General features: G+C 34.5%; 1 protein-coding gene across 1 annotated transcript in view; it reads right to left on the minus strand.

Moving 5' to 3' along the window:
• LOC106457830 (sodium channel protein para-like) overlaps nt 1-24,232 on the minus strand; it is a 95,795-nt gene that overhangs the window by 12,903 nt on the left and 58,660 nt on the right. Inside the window, exons 2-5 of the mRNA XM_022383880.1 lie at nt 20,168-20,531; nt 1,889-2,094; nt 1,417-1,545; nt 399-490 (exon numbers count right to left, since the gene is read on the minus strand). Of these exons, the coding sequence (XP_022239588.1) occupies nt 399-490; nt 1,417-1,545; nt 1,889-2,094; nt 20,168-20,491 (751 nt within the window). The 5' untranslated portion in view covers nt 20,492-20,531. The remainder of the gene's footprint in view (nt 1-398; nt 491-1,416; nt 1,546-1,888; nt 2,095-20,167; nt 20,532-24,232) is intronic.

Raw genomic sequence — 24,232 nt, forward strand, 5'->3', positions numbered from 1 at the left:
CATGTTAAACTTATATTAAAGTTTTTCTTCATTACCCATTTAAGCCGTCTCCAGCCATTATTAGACTCAAAGTGGGTTCCTCGTCATCGAATATAGCACATCAGCTAAAATTTTATATTGTATGTCAATAACGGTGTGATTTAAATCATTATAAATTTTATTGTAATATATTATCACACACACACACACACATGTTGTTATTAAATGTAATGTTTTTCACCGACGAAGGCATTTTACATCTAAGATTTTTTTACTCGAAATATTTAATAACATTTCAATTATATCACGTTTCCTAAAAAATAACTTTAAATAAGTATTGTTTCATTTACTGGAAATATAAGGTTGCAAAAAATAAAGATTTCTTAAACAAAATATAAAATAAAATAGATATATTTTACCTGGAACAATGGCTACTGTCTTTAAGGCTCTAAGTACACGAAACGTCCTGAGGGCACTCAGATTACCTAATTCAACTCCCATTGTCAGGTACCTTTTAAATATGATAAAACAATTAGAAAATATCAATATGATACCTTATGATAACTACTGCCTTTATTTGAGGATGGAAGAAATATAAGCCAGTTTTCAAATTAAACGTTTACTTTGATATCTGAGTAAATTAAAGTCAAGAAGAATGAAACAAACGCGGGCAACTTTCTTTTCTTTTTACTCTTTAAAATCATAGCATTCTCGTTATTGTCCACTTCATCGTTTCTCTTGTAAATTTTTCTGATGATAAACTCTCAAACAAGCTTTGCTTATCAGGCAACACAATTCGAAAAACTGCAGCCCAAAGTAAATAAAAATACACATTGAAAATACTTTAAATTGATCTGAAAATTGCGAATTTGTCTGATTTGTTTTGGCTTTAATGTCTTACATAAAGCATTAAATGAGTTGATACAAATGATACTTCACGCACACCATTATATTTTTTTTGGACTAAGGAATTACTGTGTACATATTCATGTCATGTATTAAATATGCAGCAGGGAAATACATAACAATTCATAACTTCTGATGTTGCAATTACAAAGTGAATTAATTAGTATTGTGAAAATTACATGAAAATCGTGCTATTGAGTCGAACTTAATTTAGTTATTAAATGAATTACTTGTAATAATTCGTAATTATTCAAGTCATATTACCATTAGTTCTAAATGAGCAAACTTGGTTATCGTATTATAAATGTGTGTGTGTGTATGTATATGTAGACACACACACAAATACATGAAATAGATAAAAGTACATACTGAAAATTGCGAATATGGCTAAATTTTAAGGCTTCTAATATATATATTACTATTCGTTTATTCACTTTAATAATTTTTTAAAACTATGGTAAATCACCATAGCGAAAATACATACGCAACTTTTATATCAAAGCACTGAAACCGAAAACAAGTTTCACTTACGCTAATGTTATCACGATAAAGTCCAACCAGTTCCAGGGATCTCGAAGATATGTAAAGCGTTCTAGTATAAAACCACGAGCAGTCACCTTTACAACAGATTCAACAGTGTAGATTGTTGTGAAGATGATTCTAGAGAAAGATAAACAATAGATGAAAAAGACAAAATGTAATAGATGTTTCATGAAAGTTCAGATGATTTTAAAGGACAGCATACACATCAAGATTAAGATGCATTAATATTTCAAGTTAATTATATCTAGCAAATTTAATTCCACATTATTTGCTAGAGTGTGTGTAGACATATATACGCACACACATATGTATACCAATCTTTGAATTCCATTATATGTGACTGAAGAGAATAATATTATCACTATTTCTGAAGCCTAAGTTACATACAAAAATACTCACGTATTTGAACATTAGAATAGACTGTTATAAAAAAGAAAATACAACAGAAATGTTTACTTACTCGGACTGTTCTATTTTTTCGTTAGAGGGCAGCGTCATGAGGATGCAGTTAATGAGAATGGTAATAATGACCAAAAAGCTAAATATAGGATGGACGAGTACATAGATGGCGACTCGACGGATGGGATTGAAAGGACTCAGGATCCAGAGGGCGTTAGTGGCACTGAACCGAAATACATCTTTACCGTTACTGATGACAACAAACGTCTAAAAGATAAGAAGAAACAACACATTACCGAATAGTCTTGATTGCTTGAAATTTATCAATATATATGTGCTATAGCTTCCTAAATGATGAATATTAGATAATTAACGATACACACACACACACACACACACATATATATATATATTAAGCGCTTAGTGTCATGCTAATTACCAAAAGTTAAGGTATACATTTTGACTAATAAATTATATACATCAAAGTGGACAAAGGTTCTCTTTTAAAATGACAGTTTATTTTGAATAAGCCACGAATAAGACACATGTTAAATATAAAATCGAACATTTAAAGTTATTATGATCTTTTGGTAACCGTATTTACTTTAGCTTAAAACACACAAATTTTCAACACTCATATTGAAAATGAAACATAAAAATTAATTCTACCAGCTACTCCAAATATTCAGAAGATATAATTTAATTTACAGACTTTCCCCGAAAAAATAAGCAGTTAAATACTATTTAACTATGCTCCATTTTAGGGTTCAAAGCCCCCTCCCCCATGATTCATAGAGGTTATAATGTATCGATCAAGCTCTTCCGTTACTTCTGTGACAACTGTGACTAATCAAGAGGGTCTGTGATCGTAAACAAACCCTGTTAGGAGATCCGCCCGTATTCTCTGCGCACATGTGCTACGTTTGGTCCCGTTAGCTTGTGAGTGGGGGTACTTACAGTATCAAATATAGTCCTCCGGAATTTCTAGAGGGACTAGGAACTCAAAAACCGATGCTAGATTTAAATTCAGCGACCCTGAAAACCTTCTCTAAAACACCCTCATGCCTGAATCGAACTTCTGACGGAAATTTAGATGATAACAAATCGACAGTCGGTTGTGATGTCGGTCAACGAACAGCCAACATCCGGAGTGCTCGAAGATATATTATCTTCCTTTGCCTCGCGCGAGGTAGGTGTTTATTACTCGGAACTGAAGTATTTTGCTACAGAGGAGGAGTAATTTTTGCTTATTAGATTTTAACAAAAAAGAAGTAGGATAGGTGTGGCATGAGGTGAAGGAGGCAAAGTTCAGGGCGTGGTTGTTCTGGTGTTTATCTTAGAAGAAACAGTACGACAAACTTTCAACAAACGGGTTTTTTCAGGGATCTATAAACCCAATGCCTAGAATTTTGTGTGTGAGGGGGGAGACCCCGAGAAAACCCACTTTTTACTGGGAAAGGGGATCAATAGCTCGCCCAGTGCCCAGGTACGAGGGGAAGAGGAAGGCAACGAGAGCTGTTTGATGAATAGTCGATTGTCCGAAAGAAAGCTTAAAACAGGATAGTTATATACACAGACACACATATATGTAACTGCTCTATTTAAAGGTTATTGTTATTATCATGAATAAGGTTATAGAGGATAAATATTTCCTCATTGTTAGTTGATTTTTATAGTAGCTAATGGCGAGTTTCATAATTCTGTTTTTAATTGGGGGAGTTTCGTGATTTTTTTTCACGTAACATGCAGGTGTTATAAAAATGGAAGTGGTGTGCTAAACGGGAAACCGGGTTTTGTATGATAGGTCTGATAAACACTTTATAAATGTGGAGAATCGTAGATGTCTTGCATCTGTGAATATGATTCATATTTTTTAGATATCCTATTCTTAATAGTAGTTTTTTCCTGATCTTTTTAAAGTGGGACTGCCAGGTAAGATTGCTGTTTAAGGTCATGCTCAGAAATTTAACTGTTTTTGAGAAGACGATGGTAGAACCATTAATAGCGAGTTTTACGTTTTTTAAAAGTTTGTTGTTTTTTTTTCTTTTGTTTAGGCTTCTGTGAAATATAATAGCTTGTGTTTTTGTTGGGTTAAGTATTATACGCCGTTTGTTGCACCATGCAAAAATTTTGTTTAATAATCTTTATAATTTCTTATTTGCGAAAGTCGGATCTCTAGAAATGCTCCAGATCACGAAATCGTAAGCATATTGTAATCTGGTGTTTCGGGTTTCGGAATAAGGTGTATAAGAGAAGGATAAGAACTGAACCTTGTGGTACTCCGGCATTAAAGGTGAATAGTTGGGATCTAGTGTTATTAATTTTTACTTTGGCTGTACGATTTTCGAGAAAACTGTCTATCCATTTAGTATAGGTTATGGATATTTCATATTTAATTAATTTATATTTAAGGACGTTGTGCCATACGATATCAAATGCTTTTTGAACGTCTAGGAAAGCTGCTATTGTTGCTTGTTAAATCTGTTAAAGGTAAATTCAACTAACCTGACTAGGTGATCTGCTGTTTGCCTGTTCTTTCTTCCGACATTTTCTATTTCTGACAGTAAATTGTTGCTCTCTAATAACCACAGTAACCTAGTGGTGAATATTTTTTTCCATAAGTTTGCCTATACAGTTTAATAAATTTATCGGTCTGAAGTCGTTAAGGTTTTTGGAGTTCTGTCCTTTTTTTATGGATAAGTGTAACTGTTGCTTCTTTACACGTGTTGAGGAGGTATATTGAGAAGAGAGACAAGTCGAATAGGCTTTTGGAATGCTGTAGTCTAGTAGAGTAGAAGAGGCATGTTTGAGGCCCGTGTTGGATATTTGTCTTCACCGAGGCTCTGTTTTTTAGCGTTCGTAAATGCGTTTTAATTTTCTGTATGGTAAGTGATATTGGAATGTTGCATGCTGATATGTTTGTGGTGACGGTTGTAGTGCTAACAGGAAAGGTGGGTGAAAAGAAGTTTTGATTGCCTTTTATAAACTCGTTAATTTTTAAAGAGTGGTTGTGATCAAGATTGGTGTTGTTAGGTGTGATGAAAGTGTTAGAAAAATAATTAACAAATAGGTTGGCTTTTTGACTATCTGTAGCAGTTGTTGTGTTTTTGATTTTCCCGATGTCTTTAGATTCCTGACATATGTTTTTGAATGTTTTTCCAGAATAAAGCAGGTTTGGGTTTTAAGTCGTTGAGTGTATTACAAAAGCTACTCCAATTCTTTTTTTGATGAATTTTTATTAGTTTTTCCATTTCATTTTTGGCTTTGTTGATTTTTATCCTCCCTTGGAAGAGAGTCCCACCATATAGAAATAAATACCTCCGGGCCACCCCGAGTCCATCCGTCAAGTTTGATCATCCTAGCTCCAAAACTGTGGAAAAGTTAATAAACAAACAAACAAAAAACACAAACAGATATCGTGAATTAATATAGGATTACACTGAAGTTTATAATTAATTATAATTAATCAAAATATATTAGCGGATAAGAAAAATTCATCCTTTCAGAATCAGACGCCCCCCAGTGGCACAGCAGTATGTCTGCGGACTTACAACGCTAGAAACCGGATTTTGATATTAGTGGTGAGAAGAGCACAGATAGCCCATTGTATAGGTTTGTGTTTAACTTCAAACAAACAAACAGAATCAGGCCAGGTTGTTAGGGCGCTTGACTCGCAATCTGAGAGTCGCGGGTTCGAATCCTCATCACAACAAACGTGCTCGCCCTTTCAGCCGTGGGGGCGTTATAATGTGACGGTCAATCCCACTATTCGTTGGTAAAAGAGTAGCCCAAGAGTTGGCGGTGGGTGGTGATGACTAGCTGACTTCTCTCTCTAGTCTTACACTTTTAAACAAAGGACGGTTAGCGCAGATAGCCCTCGTGTAGCTTTGCGCGAAATTCAAAACAAACATTTACTTAGGACTCACGCTGAGGAAAAATTAAACATTCACTTGGAAAATTTTTTGCCTTTCAACTACATTTCGTCAAAACTTAGCTTTAAATAATGCAAACAGACAGATATGTGCAAAAGAATCGAAAACTGAAACTTACATAAATGTTTGTTCTCAAGCGCAAAGCTACAAAAAGATTTATCTTTGCTCTTCCCACTGCGGGAATCAAAACCCGATTTACAGCGTTATACACCTACAGACTTACAGATGAAACACAGGGAGAATTACTGAAATGATCTTAGAAATCTAATATTACGCGATAGGTAACTCGGTTCCGAAAATAAGTCAGTTTCTGCTTGCATGGAAAATAACTTTAAAAACAAGCAAACTGATATAATTTTATTATTGATAAGAACTTTTGAGTGAAAGGAAACAAAACTTTTTGTAACAATATGTCTAACCACAAAATATCTGCTACATATACATTGCTGACGAGGCCTTTCACACAGTACCAAAGCCGATATTGCAGACTCAGCCCAGGAGTACATTACTGTTAATGAGATCTTGGACTGTATCGTAACGATTGCTTGCTTGCTTACTTGGATTGGATCAGCCTTTATTGATTGTAACCATCAACAGATATTGTTACACTATTACAGGCTGAAACTTTTATTTTCTTCTGTCTTTTACTGAACTTGATTTTTCTATGCAGAAATAATAATATTTTTCTACATGAATGTTCCTTCGTATTTCTCAGGTCCAAAATAGTTTTACACTTTGCCAACTTAAACATTCAACAAAACAATTATTCCAATGTGAGTATATATATCAGTCTAAACCTTAAGTGTTTTAATTATTTACTCTCAAAATTTGGGATCATTATTTTTAGAGCTAATTAGATTTTAACTTTCAATATATTTTTTTAAATTTCGACCTTTTTATTGTGGACAGGATTTGGGCCTAAAATGTGTATGCGGAAGAGCAAAAAATAAATACATTTAAATAAACAACGTTAGACTCCATAGTTTTAGATTTTTAGATGTTGCATGTATTACTTTCAAATGCACAAAAATACCAGGCTGGTTTCCTGACAGATTTAGATACAGGCTCGAGATAACACCATAGTTTTATATGTCACTGAAGAAAGTTCATTCTTTTAAGATGGAGTGGGGGATTCCTTAATCATAAATTTTAATTCAATTATTTATGGATTTTCTTATTATCCAGATATTACTTATTGCAATTCATTTAATTTACAGACTGGTGTTTGAATAGACATATGTGAAATTGGACCATATAACTATATTCCAAATGTCTATCTATCCATCACGCTCTGTATCTCCTGAACGGTTAATGTGGAAATATATATATATATGGAAATGCTTATTTTCAAAAGTACATTACAAAAAAAAATTTATTTTTTGCAATACTGAACATTTTATATCAATATCAACATCGACCAGTCACGTTTCGAATGTGCTGAACGGTCAATCTGAGAAAACACTTATTAAGAACAAAATGTTTATTTTTGTGACGGAATTTCGCAAAAATAACAGGACTTCCTCCGTTGACTGATTGAAAGAAATATTTCTAAGATAGGAGCAAGAACGAAAAAATGCACAGAGAGAGGAACGTGTTTGAGTATGTATTTGTTGTTGTTGGGTTTGTTTGTTTTTCGTGTCAGTATTATATACATGCATGATTTTATTGTACAATGTCGAATAAATTGATTTAAGTTTAATATATTCCCTTTGACACTTATAATAGAAATGACAACTGTCAAAAAGTGCTCACTTCGGTAGCGGTCTTTTCTGGCGCTCAGTAAAATGACAAGGAACAGTGGCATCCAGCGGAAAAAATCCCAGCAGCTACTTATTGAACCTCAACGGTCTATTGTGCTAGATAAACCCATGATATCGAAACCCAAACATTTTTACCAACAATGCATTGTAGTCAGCTTTTTTTTTTGGTTAATAGCAAACGCAATGGAATTTTCATTATTGAAATAACATATGACAAAATACGGTCGTAAACGGCCCACTGGACAATTATATTGCATACACTCTCTGATCCTAGGCATTGGTTGACTGCACATTTGTTTATTTATCTTTCATCACTATTTTTAAGAAGTTTACCGTCGAACTATTTCAACGGGCATCTGCTAGTAATATATAAACCAAATAATGTTAAAAAACGTAATAGTCTATTTTTTTAAATTCAATTTAATTTTTGGGGCACAATGGTGGGTAAAACAAAATACACGGCCTAGCTAACTAATGAATGAGTATTTGCGGAAAAATTATTATCAATGCTATAGGTGTAGTTACCAGTTTAGCCACCAATTTTGATTTCATTCCTTTAAGTTGTACACTCGGTCATTTTTGGCCGCACCTTTTGTTTCACATCTAAGATATTTTTGATTAGATATCATGACTTTTTGTTATTACACACTAACAAACCACAACAAGTAGGAAAGTGACACTCGATAGTAACCAACATTAGCTTTAGGATCGCAGCCCTATTATTCGGAACAGACCTATACTTTACAAAACCAACCAGATTCTTTGATATATATATATATAGTAGTAGATTTTCCTTTCTGACGCTATGGAAACTAGACAGTTTCTTGTCATCACCGGCACGCACTCAGTACAGCCGGATAAAGCGTCATTATTTACGCTAATTGCTTAAGATAATATTATGTGACGCTAAACGCTCTTTAATTAGTAGAATTTTATAAAATTTAGCAAAATTGTGCTTAAAGGTTGACAATGAATAATAACCGTCCACCCGTATGATTCTTTTGAAAACTTGAGTGAGAAACTGCTAATCTAGTCCGCTTGGCCTAATCAATACTTGTGTATCTGAACGTGCTTTCACTCTATAGTTTTGCTGCACTAAATCAGCCGTCTTTTGTTCCAATAACAAAAAACTTAAATGGTCCGTTCTTACTCTTAGGTGAAGCTGTAGTAAAAATTTCAGCACGATAACTCACGTGACTTTTTGCGTAGGCGTGCGCAAAAATTTAGGTAAAAAATTAGCGGTTTTTGTTGAATAATTTTGCACATGTAGCTTATATCTAAACCAAATGATGTAGGTTATAAAGATCTATCAGTGTACCAAATTTGAAAAAAAAATCCATAAAAGTTCAGTTTTTCTATCAAATAAAATGTCCATACTTTCGGTGCGAAGAATAAAAAAAAGGAAGATATTCAATCAAAATTGGAGATTTTATGTCTAGTGTATTTCGTAATGGATTGCTTTGAAAGTTGGTATGTGAAGCAAGAGTCCAGTAGAGCACTTCCACTGAAAATGTGTGATAGTTTGGAATATCATAGTCCGAGCTACAGTGGAGGCCCGGCATGGCCAGGTGGTTAGGGCGCTCGACTCGCAATCTGAGGGTCGCGGGTTCGAATCCCCGTCCCACCAAACATGCTTGCACATTCCAGCCGTGGGGGTGTTATGATGTTACAGTCAATCCCTCTAAAAAAGTGGGTGGTGACTAGCTGCCTTTCATCTAGTCTTACACTATTAAATTAGGGACGGCTAGCGCAGATAGCTTTGCACCAAATTCTAAAAACCCAAACCCAGAAAGTGGAAAATTGCTAAACTATCACTCCTTTAATAACACACAGTGTGTTCTGCAGGTTGTTTTGACCGCACGACACACTAGTGTGTGTGTGTCTTGATAACAAGCACCGAAGCATAATTGTCACATGTAAAGTTTCTTGTACCTTGTGTAACACAATTGGCCACTGTGCTTATTAATATTTAACAACTTAATGTAATGTATTAATCTAGCTGATACCATAAAACTAAGATACATGTTTAACTATTTTAAATTTAATGCATTAAATTATTATATATTGATTTTGATGGGAATAACTTTAACAGCGTTATGGAAGAGAAAAATACTAGTGTTCTACTCTATGAGTTTCTGAAACCATCCAAGCAATGTGCTGTTACTAGTGGCAGGGCAAATGTGATTTTAGTTTTTATTCACAGATATACTGAATACAAGACTAACGAGGTTATATTGTAATTGTATAACTCATTGGTTAGTACGTGTACGTGAATGGGAAGTTCCAGGTAGATATACCAGAAAAAATTAACAGCCTATTAGAATATATGACCGTTAGTGCATCTTGTCTAGTTCTAACTGCCTCAATCCACCATGACGCTTAAGAGTGACCTTAAAAGTGGGGGGAGGCTTATAAAGGGAATAAATTTAAGGTGGCCAGTTCTTAAAAGCGTAAGGATAACTTAAGAAAGAAACGTTAGCACAGAGTTTGAGGAAAGTTAGATATTACAGATGTAGTTTTAAATGTCTATGGTGTGATAAATGCTTAGAGTTGCACTGGAGTATGTAACTTGTAAGGTCAGAATAAAGAAAATCATACACATCTTATATCGACTTGATACGGGATCTATACTGAGTCAACAACCACATTGTTGTAAACAGATGACTCAGCATAACTTTTGATGGAGTTGAATAACATGATAAGTGTGAACGGTTAAATCTTAAGTTTGTGTTGGAGTATAAACGTCTAGGATAAAGAAAGTAATTTATACTATATTAGCAGAAATGCTGCTCCACGGCGGCTGTTCGGTCACGACCTTGACGAGCTGAACGGTGTGGTTCACTGTCACGAAATTGATCATGACTTCCTCTAATTTGATGTGCTTCTGTATTTCGGGTTTGTTCCTGGCTTCTTCTCACTGGATCTTGCCTCATAACTTGTTGAGCAAGCCTATCTCTGTCTTGCTCTTTTTCTCTCTCTAATTTGCATCCTGACGTTTCATTTTCGTTCTTCAAGTTTCAGAATTTCTCCGCGATAAATCACTTTTTCGTTTGGCATCGTAATTTTCGATGTTTTTAATCACGAAGATCGAGTTGCTACAAAATTCCTGCAAATTTGTATACAACGAAGTCCGTATGAAGGACTTTCGATTCCTTCCGTCACAGAACAATTCAATTCATAGCGTACGCTTGGATTCTCTAGCAGAAAAGTCATTCTTCTTCCGAATGACTCTTCACAATGACTCTCCACTAGGAAGACTCACTTTGAAATTTTGCATTAAACTCGTTTTACCACAGTTTTAGAAGTTTTATTTAAAAACTAATTTCGTTGATAATAATTGTTTTTTGTTTTTGAATTTCGCGCAAAGCTACACGAGGGCTATCTGCGCTAGCCGTCCCTAGTTTAGCAGTGTAAGACTAGAGGGAAGGCAGCTAGTCATCACCACCCACTCTTGGGCTACTCTTTTACCAACGAATAGTGGGATTGACCGTCACATTATAACGCCCCCACGGCTGAAAGGGCGAGCATGTTTGGAGATTCGAACCCGCGACCCTCAGATTGCGAGTCGAGCGCCCTAACCACCTGGCCATGCCGGGCCGTTGATAATAAAAAAAAGTACCATTTCTCCATTAAGGAAGCGATTTAGAAAAAAAAGTTATAAAATAAGGTGTTATCATTTTTTTATTTTAGCGACGGTCTATTTTATAACCTTTTTCACTTAGGTGCTATTTAAAGCTGTTATTGACTTATTTCTTTTAAAAAAATGGACATATGCACTAAATAAACTTTTTCTTTTATAAGAGACCCAATTATAATGAAACTTTATTAGGAACTTCCCCTTATCATGAAAAATCGTGCTAAGTTTCATCCAAATCGGACTTAAACTATGGGAGGAGTTTTGCGGACAGACGGACATTAGCCTCTAATATATATAGAGATATCGACCATGTTAATTATCCGATTTGTAGTGAGTCAACAACCACACTGTGGAAAATGATTCAGTATAACTTATGTTAGAGTTGAATAAAATGTTACCTTCAACAACTGGAATGGTTATGTTGTGATAGATTATGTAAGGTATGGATAAAGTTAAGCATAATTCGTAGCCGTTCCGTTCATTTACAAAATTAATTTTCATAATATCCTTATTGAAGATTGCATGAAAAGTGGCGAAATTGTCAGTGTTGTTTATGCATTTGCCACAAGAAGTAAAAAAGAAATACACAAAAAAAACGCCATGTGTAAGTTCTTGGGAGAAAAACCTCTACTTAAAAGTTTAATATGTGTTAGTGTTTAAGCACTCTCTATCAGATCTTCACATTGCGACACATGTTAGCAGTGAGTTGTGACAGATAACGCTATAGCATTGTTTCTTTAAATTTGAAAAAAAAAAGATCAAAAACTCGAGTGCTTTCGAATAGTTGACTATCTTCTGTATTTCAACTATTTGAAAGCGCTCGTGTTTTGGGTCTTTTTTTTTTCTTTCAATTCCTTGTACCTTTATGTGTGATCCTGCGTGCTAACTCTTTTATCAGCATTGTTTGTTTGGGAAATTTATAACTTTAAAATTAAAACCCTCTGTATTTTATTGCAAACCTTGAAGGAAAATGTTTGATTAATAACACTAATGTTTACTAGTGTGCATAATGTGTATTTGTTGAACCTTTTTTTCAAATAATAGATCTGTTGGGTAGACATACTTAGCTATGTTAACAACATTTGGTAAGTTTAGTACTGCTATGTCGTTAACGTATCTGTACGCTGTGCTAATTTGTAAAGCTTTGTATTAAACATACTGTTGATGTGAACGTGCTTTGTAGTCACTATGAGAGAAACATATATACTGGATAGGTGAAGAGAAGAAAAAGTATCATTGGCCACTATTCAGTTCTTCTTCACTTCACCTATCCTGTGTATAGATTTCTCTCATAGTGACTACAGATCACGTACACATCAACAGTATGTATAATACTTTTCACTATGATATAGGTCCAGTTTATCTCTCTTTGGTTAACTTGTGTTCAGGGTTATTGATGAGAAGTGGAATTCTCCGAAACTAGTATAACCCAATAACACACGTTGATCAAAGTGTAGATTGAACTGAGCCTTCCCATGAACTTAGACTTCAAAATTAAACAATTTTCGGAATATTAAGTTTATTTATTAGCTTTGTGTTAGTCTTACTTGAAGTAGTTTCGTGATGTATTGATATTTAAGTTCAGAAATGAATAAATCTGCTGCTTGTAGACTGAAGTTACCATCAGTATATATCTTGTATCTGTTCAAAGATGTGCAAGTCTAATATGAATGTTGTTACGTAAAAAAAGGTATGTCTTATAGGAATTCATTCAGTGTAAAAACAGCGATAGTTTTGATGATGAGTGTTATCAAAAAAGCTTTTGGTACCATCTATGCAAAGCTTTAAAATACCTGCACTGTTAAAAATTCTATAAATTGCAGACTTAAGCTTTTCATTGATTCCTGTAAGGTTGATGAAACCGAATGTTTCGATACATTTAGCCTTGCACGATTTGAAATCTTGTTTGCATTCCGTGTAATGTTTGATTATTATGTATGGCTTAATACATGTCCTTATATAATGCTACAATGTTCTTTGATGTACTTAAGACATTTACTCATTAAAATGTTTATATCTCTCTCTCTATAGGGTGATTGTGTAATTTAAGGACACCAAAAACCTGGTAATTATGTTATCTATAATAATAAAAGAGACTGTTTGTGTGTGTGTGTGCGTAACCAGAGCTCCAAAGGAACCTAGAGACCTGAAACTTTGCACCCATACCAAGGGGATTCTGAGGGTGTGGATCTGTACATTATTTTTTTAGATTTGACTCAAAAAATTTTTGGCCAATTTATTGTTCTATCGTTTTGCCCTTAAGCCTATAATTTTGCTTTCTGAAGGTCTACAGAAAAGTATCATATTTTTGTTCTAATTCTCACTAACTGACTGAACAATATGTGGAGTTTTTCTGCCAAATACTCTTTTTCAACACAAACATGAGAAGAAAATTACAAATCTGAGAATTAAAGAAAAAGGTGAATTGAACAAAGTTTGGAAAAACAGCTACAAACAACAGGAAGAAAAATATGTATCAGAGAATAATGGAGAAATCGGAGAATGAAAATAATTTAAATAGAAACACAGGAAGAAAAAAAAACGAATCTGAGAAGCTAAATTAAAGCTATTTGCTTTTAAAAATAGTTGAATTGAATTAAGTTCGGGAAATTGCAACAGGCAAATCAATAAAGAATTGGCGAATTGGGGTAGATTTAGAAGTTATTAAGATAATGGAGACGCTTGACTGGTACATTGAGGCCTCTGTGAATCACGAGGGGACCTTAGAATCCCACAGCGGAGCATTGGTATTTTATACTAGTTGTTAATATTTGTATCAATTGTATATTGTGTTAGCGTTTTATTACAGTGTTTGACAATGGTGTTCGCATTGCTTTTAACATAAATATGAAAAGAAATATTTGAATGCTGCAATGTTTAAATATTGTAACCGAGTTCTTTACAAAATGTAATAATTTGTTAATAAAAAGAAAGTTTTGGCTGTTTCATGTACTGACGTTATATTATATTTTTCATATAAAGAATTGAAAGAACCTTTAGTATCTTTTCGATGAAGTATTTGTGTCAAATAATTAGGATTAACTTTAATCAAAAACCGATTCTATTGTTGGTTACTTCTTTTACCAATTTAAATCATTGTGAAAACTGATTAAGAATGTTTTCTCCAATTTAATATTAAGCATTTAAGTAATTGCATTGTCAGGTTTTTATAGGGTCAGATTATTTACAGTAGGTGCCTGAGACTTGTTGTCGATAAATTTCAAGAATAAACGGTTCTCTTGTTTGTTTGGAATTAAGCACAAAGCTACACAATGGGCTATATGTGCTCTGCCCACCACGGGTAACGAAATCCGGCTTCTAGTGTTGTAACAATAAACGGACAGCACATAATCCACTTGTTTTAAAATAATATATTCAAAACAAGGCAAACTTACGTACAAAAATTCGTTACACTATTGGTTATCACAGTTGTATTTACAGCTTCAGATAATTGTCTCTTTCTCGTCAAAGTACACACAGGCAGGTTCAATTACTTTAGAACACCCTTTGACAAGACAAGTTATTCTCCTATACTCTGTTGTTACAATACAAGGCTGTACCACTCACTTTTAAAATTACCACTATAACTGTTGGTTACCATAGTTATATCCAGAGCTTTAAATAATTGTCTCCTTTTCGTCAAAGTCCACACAGGCAGGTTCAATTACTTTAGAACACCCTTTGACAAGACAAGTTATTCTCCTATACTCTGTTGTTATAATACAAGGCTGTACCACTCACTTTTAAAATTACCACTATAACTGTTGGTTACCATAGTTATATCCAGAGCTTTGAATATTTGTCTCCTTTTCGTCAAAGTCCACACAGACGGGTTCAATTACTTAGAACACCCTTTGACAAGACAATTTTTTTTCTCTATCTCTGTTACTACAATAAAAGCTGTGAAACTCACTTTAGAAATCGCCCTTTATGGCTAAACTGACATGCAGTCTAACTACACTTTCACTTTCACTAACTTCATTTGTTTGCTCTCTGTATCTGCACGTATTTATAGCACACGACAGAAAAATGTAGAAATATCTAGCCCTCTAGTAACAACAATATGACACATAACGAGAAAAACTTAGAAGCTTCGAGTAAGATAACGTCAACAATATTACAAAAGCCTAGTACAACAATTCAACTACATACACAACGTACGACTCGTATAAAGTAACATAACGAAATTTGTCATAACTATGGCTTTTAAAGTAATTAACTTTTAACACTCTTCTTACGAAAACTAAATAACAATTAATTATTAATTCACAATATCAAGTAAATAATACTTCTTAAACTGAGCAGTCTTGTATATCAAATGCGTCAAAACGTTTTTAGAACATTTTTAGTTAATTCTCGGATATCTGCGAAATTTAGTTCCCTTACTCATCAAAAGCCTTAAATCTTCTTTTTGTAGAATTTTAAAGTTTTTCAGTAATGACCTGTTAAGTTGTTGTGTAAATGTAAAGAAAGTAAGAAAAACCACCACAAACTGAGGGAATAATGTTGTTTAGCTTGTCGTTATCTATATAAATAAATGTCAGTATGTGTGTCTATCTTTTCCTTATATGTTTTCACAATTCTTGATCAATCAGCACCAAACTAGACACAATGATACAAGATAACATGAGAAAAGTGTTCGACCCCCCCATTTAATTTCATATTGATAGAATTTTTGAAAACAGTATGTCTTTCTTTTCTCTATTGGTACCTTACCTTTATGTATTCTTATTACACTTTTAATGTTTATTATGTTAAGAAAAAGTAGAAGTACAATTTCCTATCATTTGTTACTAATGAGTTTTCATTTCACCCGTCCAATGGACAAATATTCCAGCTAGTGTTATCTAAAATTATGTTGCATGAAAAATATTGTATCCAGCGGGTTTTGTAACATACTGTTTGCCCACGAACACCTTTTACAGTTTTGGAGCTAGCAGGACCAAACTTGGAAGCCAGACTCGGTGTGGCCCGATGGTGTCCGTTTCTATATGGAGTAACACTCCTACCAAGGGGAGGGGAGTACCAAGGAAGGTTAGAACGCCACAAAAGGTAGATGGAGACCTAAAAAGAGGGTTTTCAGGATCGCTGAACTCGAATCTGGCATCTGATTTTGTACTCCTTGCCCCCTCAGTATCCCGATCCCAGGGACGCCATTTTTGAAATGTGTTTATACCTCTACTCACATACTTGTGGGGCCAAACTTGGAGCGGATGTCCTAATAAAGGTTTTTTTGGGTACGTTCCACCAGAAGTAATTGAAGGTAATGAAGGTGCTGGGTTGGTACAATGGGGCTTCTGTAGATTAAAAGAGGGCCTTTGAACCCTCAGCAGAGATGGGAATTTTATGCTGGTATAGTTTAAAACCATTAATCGACCTTAACTTTGCAATCGCTCCAACTAATGATGCTAATAGGAACCTCTATGTACGACTTTTACGCTCATATGGTGTTATTTAATTTAAATTCCATTAATTATCACCTTATTGCTGCCTGTGTATTCATTATCCTAGCACAAGCTTCTAAGAAGTTCTAAACTTTATACTAAGTTATTCAACAGTAATGAGGTAATAATTAATGGACCTCCAATCAAATAATTCAGTAAGATAGTTTTTCATGGAACAAACATTCTGTCAAATAATCACTACATCAAAAATTGTAACAATAGAATAATGATTAATTTAAACATTTGTAAGACATTCTATAACTACAGAAAACAAGCTAAATCTCCGCCATATAAAGGGAATAATGATTAATTTTTCTTCTCAAAATTATATATAAATAAATAAACGTTTTCTTCATATTGAATACAAAGCACGTTCACACCAACAGTATGTTTGACCTCTATCAACCTATCCTCAAATCTAATTATATGCCCATAGTAGCGCATCGTCCACTATATATATAAATGGCTGGAAGAATTTTGAAAATACAAACTTGCTTGTCACGGCAGAAAGCACCGTCCTTTCTGACAAGTTGCGTGCCGATTGGTACTAAAACGGCCGAGATATGACAGTCGGACGGCTTTTCGATTGGTACCAAAACGGCCGATATATGACGGACGGACGGCTTTATATAGTTGATTCATAACAAAATTATATACCTAAAGAAGCTGTAAAAGATCGTTGATCAACATTTTATGCCCCCATGTACTTTTATAAAGCGAGAAACCCTGAAAACTGGGAAATCTAGTTCTGACTATCAGGAAGTATTTTGTTGTTAAACACAAAGCTTCACAATTGGCTGACCATGGTCTGCCCACCGCAGCTATCGAAACTTGATTTTTAGCGTTATCAGCCTTCAGGCTTGCTCTTGAGACATTAGATGCTGAGTGCTACAGATAACAAAGTGTTAATAGGTACACTTACAGGAGATTAATGTGTCCTATATATGCATTGTTACTAATAAAAGGTTATTAAAAACAATATTTTAACCACACGTGTGTGTGTGTGTTACGAATTTAAAACAAATAGAAGACTTACCTCGATAATTATATATTAACTTGGATAACATTTATATCATTTTATACACGCTTTTAAAACAAGATAGACTGAAAACATTTACTGCTATGGGCACTAGAAGTTTGATAAAAAATTGGAAATGGTTTGACCTCCACGTACAGAATGTAGCACGTATATACATTTTTAAATCAATACTAAAGTGGATCATTTCTTACTGAAACCTTCGAGACTCTTTCGGCTCATGTTTAATAGTATTAGCTTGTTTCGTGACTCACTGTGCCCTGTTGTTTAAAATATTTCATGTATATACACGTTGGTCGAGGAAAAAACGTGTGAAAATGTTTTCTAAAACCGCTAAAATTACATATTGTCAACGTATTTGGCTCTAACAATAAGATATCGAAGAGTGCTCTATGTAGGGACAGCACGGACGCCCGCATTAAAGCAATACAAAAATTCACATTTTTTTCTACAGGTCATCATAAGCTAGATATGAAGAGCTACCTGGCATAGTCGCGAAATCTCCGATGTAAATGTCGCTTTTCAGCTATTCAGTGCGTACAAAGTGGAAAAATGGCGAATAGCCAAAACCGAGATTTCTTATTTTTTTTCATCATCATCTTTCTTCAACAGGCCTAGCGCCTATCTAGTTCTAGCAGTAAATATAATTTTATCATCATTGGTAGAGCAAAACAGTCTTCACGATCTTTAACTACCTATTTTATTGTTATTCTAAGCAAAATTTATAACGCTTTAGAATACACTCTATAACCTAGTAACCCACGTACGCCATCTTATAAAAAAGTAAACAAACAAGTATTAGGAAAAAATTATCGCTAAATAAAAAAGCTATGTAGGGTTGAACTTGAATAAAGGAACCAAACAAGACAGGGGTGGAAGTAGACATATCACTTGATCCGGGTAATAATCACATAACAGACTAAGCCATCTCGACTTTACATGGAGAATAAAATCCCTACATTATTGGAAACACAAATAGAACTAGAATTTCCAGTCATAAACTGTTAGTCTGCTGTAAAATAGTAATAAAAGTAGTATTCTAAAGTTAATTCAAGGAAAGGTATAATGATGAAAGCTGAGATTATATTCAAAACCCAAGCTTTCAATAGCCAAAGTGGGGAAGCTAGTAATGTAGGGATTTTATTATCAAGTCGAAACGGTTTAGTCTGCTATGTGATCGTTAACCGGATCAAGTGATATGTCCACTTCAATCCCTATCTTGTTTGGTTCCTTTTTTTTCAAGTTCAGTAGCCAGACCTATATGGATTTTTTGTTTAGCGATTTTTCCTGATACTTGTATTAATAATGCTCCCTTAGGTTATTTCTTATCATGTCTCAAGCCCCATGTTTCTTCTCTAGACCGAAACAAGGTGAAACGTTTTCTTGCTGTATAGATTATAGCGACTGCTTTGTTAGAAGATATATATATATATATAAATGTTTGTTGTGGACTTTTTATTTAGCCGAGTTTAATTACATTGAGAACGTTCCAAACAGCTTGCAACTAGTGATGTGCGTGTGATTACGTTTCAAATTTATTTTAGTGTATCAGTAATATTGGGTTTAATTTAGATAGTGAAATTGTCAGGAGTGAGATCTTAATTGTTTGTAATATCTGTAAGATCGATGTTATATATTTGTACAAACAGGTTTGCCTTTTGTATAAAAGGAAATGCATTGAATGGGGAATTGTGTTCGATTGCCTACACCTTCTTGTGCTTTAAGCAAGATTGGACTTTCTCTTTTAGAACCATACTCAGAGCTTCCCTCACGGTTAACCAACGTGTATAACTCATCATTTGATGCAGTTTATCTCTGGAAATTTTGTTTCCTTTCATTGTTTTACGTGATAATTCACGTAAAATTGTAACTCACCATTATTTGAACTGTACTGACATACACAGAACACTAAACCCCATTGAATAGCTTCGATCTAAATATATAATTCTAACTGCAACAAGCTGTTTCACTGGCTACTGTCCCCAGGTCGATCAGCCGCATATGTACGGAATTGCAGTGCTAAAATCTGTGGTTGGATTCTCCGCGGGAATAGAGAGCATTTTGTAGGTTTGCACAAAACAGACGAACACAATATCTACTATAGTATTCAATTAGATATTGCTTTATTACAACTTCAGTCTGTATTTAAGTAAAGACACAATAATGTTATAGCCTATATAAGGTATATAATTTGTGTCATAATTTTAATAATATGCTTTATATGACAATAGCTACATATTGATATTATTTCAACGTTTATTACGAAGATATGTGAATAACATCATCGGTATTACACTTTCCACACGAATAAGTATTACTGTGTTTGTTCCCCCTTTTTGTTTTTTGATCAAGAACGAAATTATATCAAGTTGTAAAGATTAAGATAAAAATGAGTCAAACAACATTAGTTCTTTTTTTACCCAACATAAAAAGATGCTAAAACCTTACACTTTAATAAATCAAGCCGACAAAGAAAACGATCACAGACTAAATAATTAAAGAAATAAAAAGGTGAGCAAAAATAAGTTTACCAATTTATTTTCGTAGAATGGATCAATGTCCTCAACGGGAGTGGCGATTAGTTCCAGGGGTAGCTGAGAATGCAGTGATTTAGGTAGGGGCATGGCAGCCGCTAGTAGAGGATCAGGCTTGAGGTCTTCTTCCGTATGGGCGGAAGTGTATATGTCCGAATCCGCCAATCCCGCCGCCCCCTCTTCCGTTTTTGGGGCTTGCTCCTTCTTTCTGGCGATTTCCTCCGCAATACGAGCCTCAATAGCCGCCAAAGACTCCCTGGTGAAGGGACGGAATAGGGGCAGCTCTTCATCTGACTGATCCTCCAACACAGTGGAGTTCATGTCGATACGACCTAAGGAGTCTCAGAAGCGTAGGCACGACCTGAAATTGACCACAAATGATACCCTATAGCAGTCAAACAAACAATCATAATTTCTTCTATACAAATGTTTTAGAGATAAAACAAAGAAGATTCTAAAAAAAGCATCTGCATTTAACTTGCAAAGTAATTATCAACACAATCTGTGTACGCATCTAAAATTATATCAAAAATAAAATAAGAAATAATTTACTACCAACAATATGACTCGGTAAAAAATGCATCAAAATTAGGAAATTTACACTCAGAACCCAAGAGCTTCCAGGGCTCTAAGACGAGCCCTTGAGTGCACCTATGGCGCACATTCCAACGCTTCGCTTGGTCAAATAAACCTTTGGCTACCCCAATATTAATTTGCCTCCTACACCTTTGACCTATATACTTGTTTGTGATTAAATATATGTATATATTATTTGAATAATTCACATTAGTTAGTGTTATTTTACTAACTTTATACAACAAGACGTAAACTTACAAAATTATTTCTTGCAGTATAATCACCATTATTTGTGAGAAATAACATTTGGTAAACATGAATCTGATGCTGTATACTCCACTGATACACAGATATGCAAACTAACACTGATGAAAAAAAATGATCACAATATTTTATGGAGGCTTTGTCATGTGGATGAATGTTTCGAGCTCCATGTGGTGGGGAAATCATCAGCATAAAGTCCGAAATGTAATCTTAACATCAAATCAAGACAGGAAAAACCCACATAAAACAGTCCATATGCGCAATATTTTCACTACTGGGCCTAACTGTATTGAATTAAACTTGAGATAATGAGAATGAAAATGTAAAATAAAACATTAAAATTGGGTATTCACTCATTTTTATTAAAAAAGAGTGAATATAATGTTTCAACCACACGTGACCATGTTCAGGTACAAACTTCTGGTAGAAACTTTGTACTCCACTTTTAATAAAAACGTTTTTGCCCACTAACTTTGTCCCCCAATGGGACAGCGGTAAGTTTATGAACTTTCAACGCTAAAACCCGAGGTTCGATTCTCCGCAGTGGACACAGCAGAGAGCCCAATGTGGCTTTGATTTACAACAAACAAAGCATGAACTTTAAACTGTTTAATTTTAAATTCTGGTTTATTGTTGTGGTGGGATCTTTTATAGTAATATTCATTTTCAAGTATGGAGAACGTTTGAAATGCATTATCAGTATGATATAGTACGCTCAATAATATTTATATAGGTGAATATATCTGGAAATGAGGAACATTTTATTGCAGTCAGAGTTTAAATTTCAGATTTTTCTTAATGTTTTAGAAAAAGAGAAATCACTACTCTCAAAGAAAGTAAGATATTCTGGACATTTGTTGAAATGTAGTAGATATATAGAGGAAGCACGATTACAGATACAATAGCTTCTGTACAATAAGATTTAGTATCTATGTGTGTGTGTGTCACGTACCTCATTCTGAACTGTGGTTAACACTGACTTCTAAATGGTACCAAACGAATTGTCTCTATCTTGAGGTTTGAACAAAGGTAAAAATTTTCACCCCAAACCTTTGTGAATCTGGGGATGATCCGAAAGCGGATCCCAAATTTGGGATTGATTCACATTAGAGCACCTATATATAATAGTTCTAGCACTAAATTTCATTATAGCGGCTCAGTAAATGTTGGCCATAGGCCCACGGGTTTGCTAAGTGGTGTCAAACGAATTGTCTGAGCTCCGAAGTTTGCAAAAAGATAAAAATTTTCCCCCAACCCCTGAGGAAACACGAGTATATGGTGAAAACCACTTTTACGTGGAGTTCCCGAAGGGGGACCCCAAATTTCGCATTGATTTTACATAAGAGCACGTAAATAAGTAGCAGGCCTACTAATTAACGTTCTTAACTTGGTTAAATGTGCATACATGGGAATGTGGGCCATAGGTCATAGCAAAGGTCAACACTAACAACAGCTTTGCTAATGTATAGAATATTAAACGAGCTGAATAGTAGTAAATGTAAATTGAACAAGAAATGTAAAAAGGAGTATGAAAAATAATCCAAGAGTAAAATTGTCAAAATAACATCGAACTGATTGATTATTACTAGATAAGAATTATTCAAACATTATGGAGCAAAGCTTCCAGGAAGACAGGTTACTTTAATAATGTGAAATAGATTCGACAAAAAGATATATTTTTGGGTTCTTTTGTTTCGGTTACAGTTTATTATAGTCTAGCAACGAACTTCTGCTTTAATGGTAGATTTTGATACGACACTATTTCCAAGGAATACAGACTCATAAGGTCGTACATCAGAAACAGGATTTAAACTTATGTGGAAAAACAAGAGGAAGATGCATGTGAGATCAAGCTACATAAGACACACTTGACCATCCAAAGTTAAGTTCTTTCTCGCCGTATTAACTGTGATCGACCATCGGTTCTGGATGAAATACGTTATTTCGTCAACGTTTCAGAAGCATCTTGGTAATAGGTATGCTGCTTCTTATGTACGGAAGCATAAAAGAGATAGTTTTAACAATTTACACGATTTTCAGTAACACACGAAACCTCACTAACTCTTTCTGTCGCGTTTTTAGTGTATTCATTCCACCTTGGTAGGATTTGCGTTTGAGAGTTTTAGTTTGATTTTTAAAAAGCAAACAAGAGGTCTGAGTTGGGATTATTAAGTTTTTGATTATAAATAAGAAGACGACATAATTATCTTATTTTCTTCAAGATCCGAAATAATCTTATATGTGTATTAGTTTTGTGAAAAGTGGTAAAATTATTTTTGTCGCTCACTTCGAACATTTTCAGGAGATATACAGTTAATTCACACTGTTCATAAATGTTGAAGTCAAATAAAGTTGTTAAGCACAAAGCTATCCAGGTGGCTATCTTGGCTCTGCCCATCGCATTATTAGCATTGTAAGCCTGCAAATTTATCACTGAACCATGGGGGGGGGGAATCAAAGGGTGATATTGTAATGTGGTTCTCCTACGCCGCTTCTGTTTAAGGCCTAATAAAAGTAAAATCATCCACTCACAGAACACGTTTTATTTAAATTCACACCCTGATTAAAGTATAAGAAACTGGAGCGTTCTTCTCTATCGTTTTCAACCTGAGCGACACCTTCTGCAAAGTCTGGCATGACCTGGTGATTTGAGAATTCGACTCACAATCTGCAGGTCACGGGCTTGAATCTCGTCACCGAACATGTTCGCCCTATTGTGATGGTCAATCCCATTTTTTGTTGATAAAAGAGTAACCCAGGAGTTAGCAGTGGGTGGTATTTACTAACTGCCTTCTTTTTACTCTATCACTACTTAATTAGGGACAGCTAGCGCAGACAATCCTCGACTGGCCTTGTGCATAATCCGAAAAACAAACAACAAAGACACCTTATGCAACACATGGATTAAACGGCAAGAACAGAATCCCCTGTGTTTCAATAAGGCATAGCAATGTTTGATTTAGATCTGCTGAGCAGAGGGAGGGCAACCAGTCAGTGGCACCTGCCAAATGTGCTGTTACCCTTCAAAATTAGAGAGATTCAAAGATAATTTGATGGAGATGGTTGTAATTTTGGAATTATTTGTAAATTCTAATTAATGCACAAATTCTAATTAATGAAATTAATACTCTAAATTATTTACCAAAAGTAGATTAAATAAAAATACTGTTATTGCTAATTTACAGAACTATTTATAATGCTTCCTAAATAATAATAAAAAAT

This window comes from Limulus polyphemus, unplaced genomic scaffold (assembly GCF_000517525.1).
Source record: "Limulus polyphemus unplaced genomic scaffold, Limulus_polyphemus-2.1.2 Scaffold379, whole genome shotgun sequence".
In the NCBI taxonomy this organism is placed as follows: domain Eukaryota; kingdom Metazoa; phylum Arthropoda; class Merostomata; order Xiphosura; family Limulidae; genus Limulus; species Limulus polyphemus.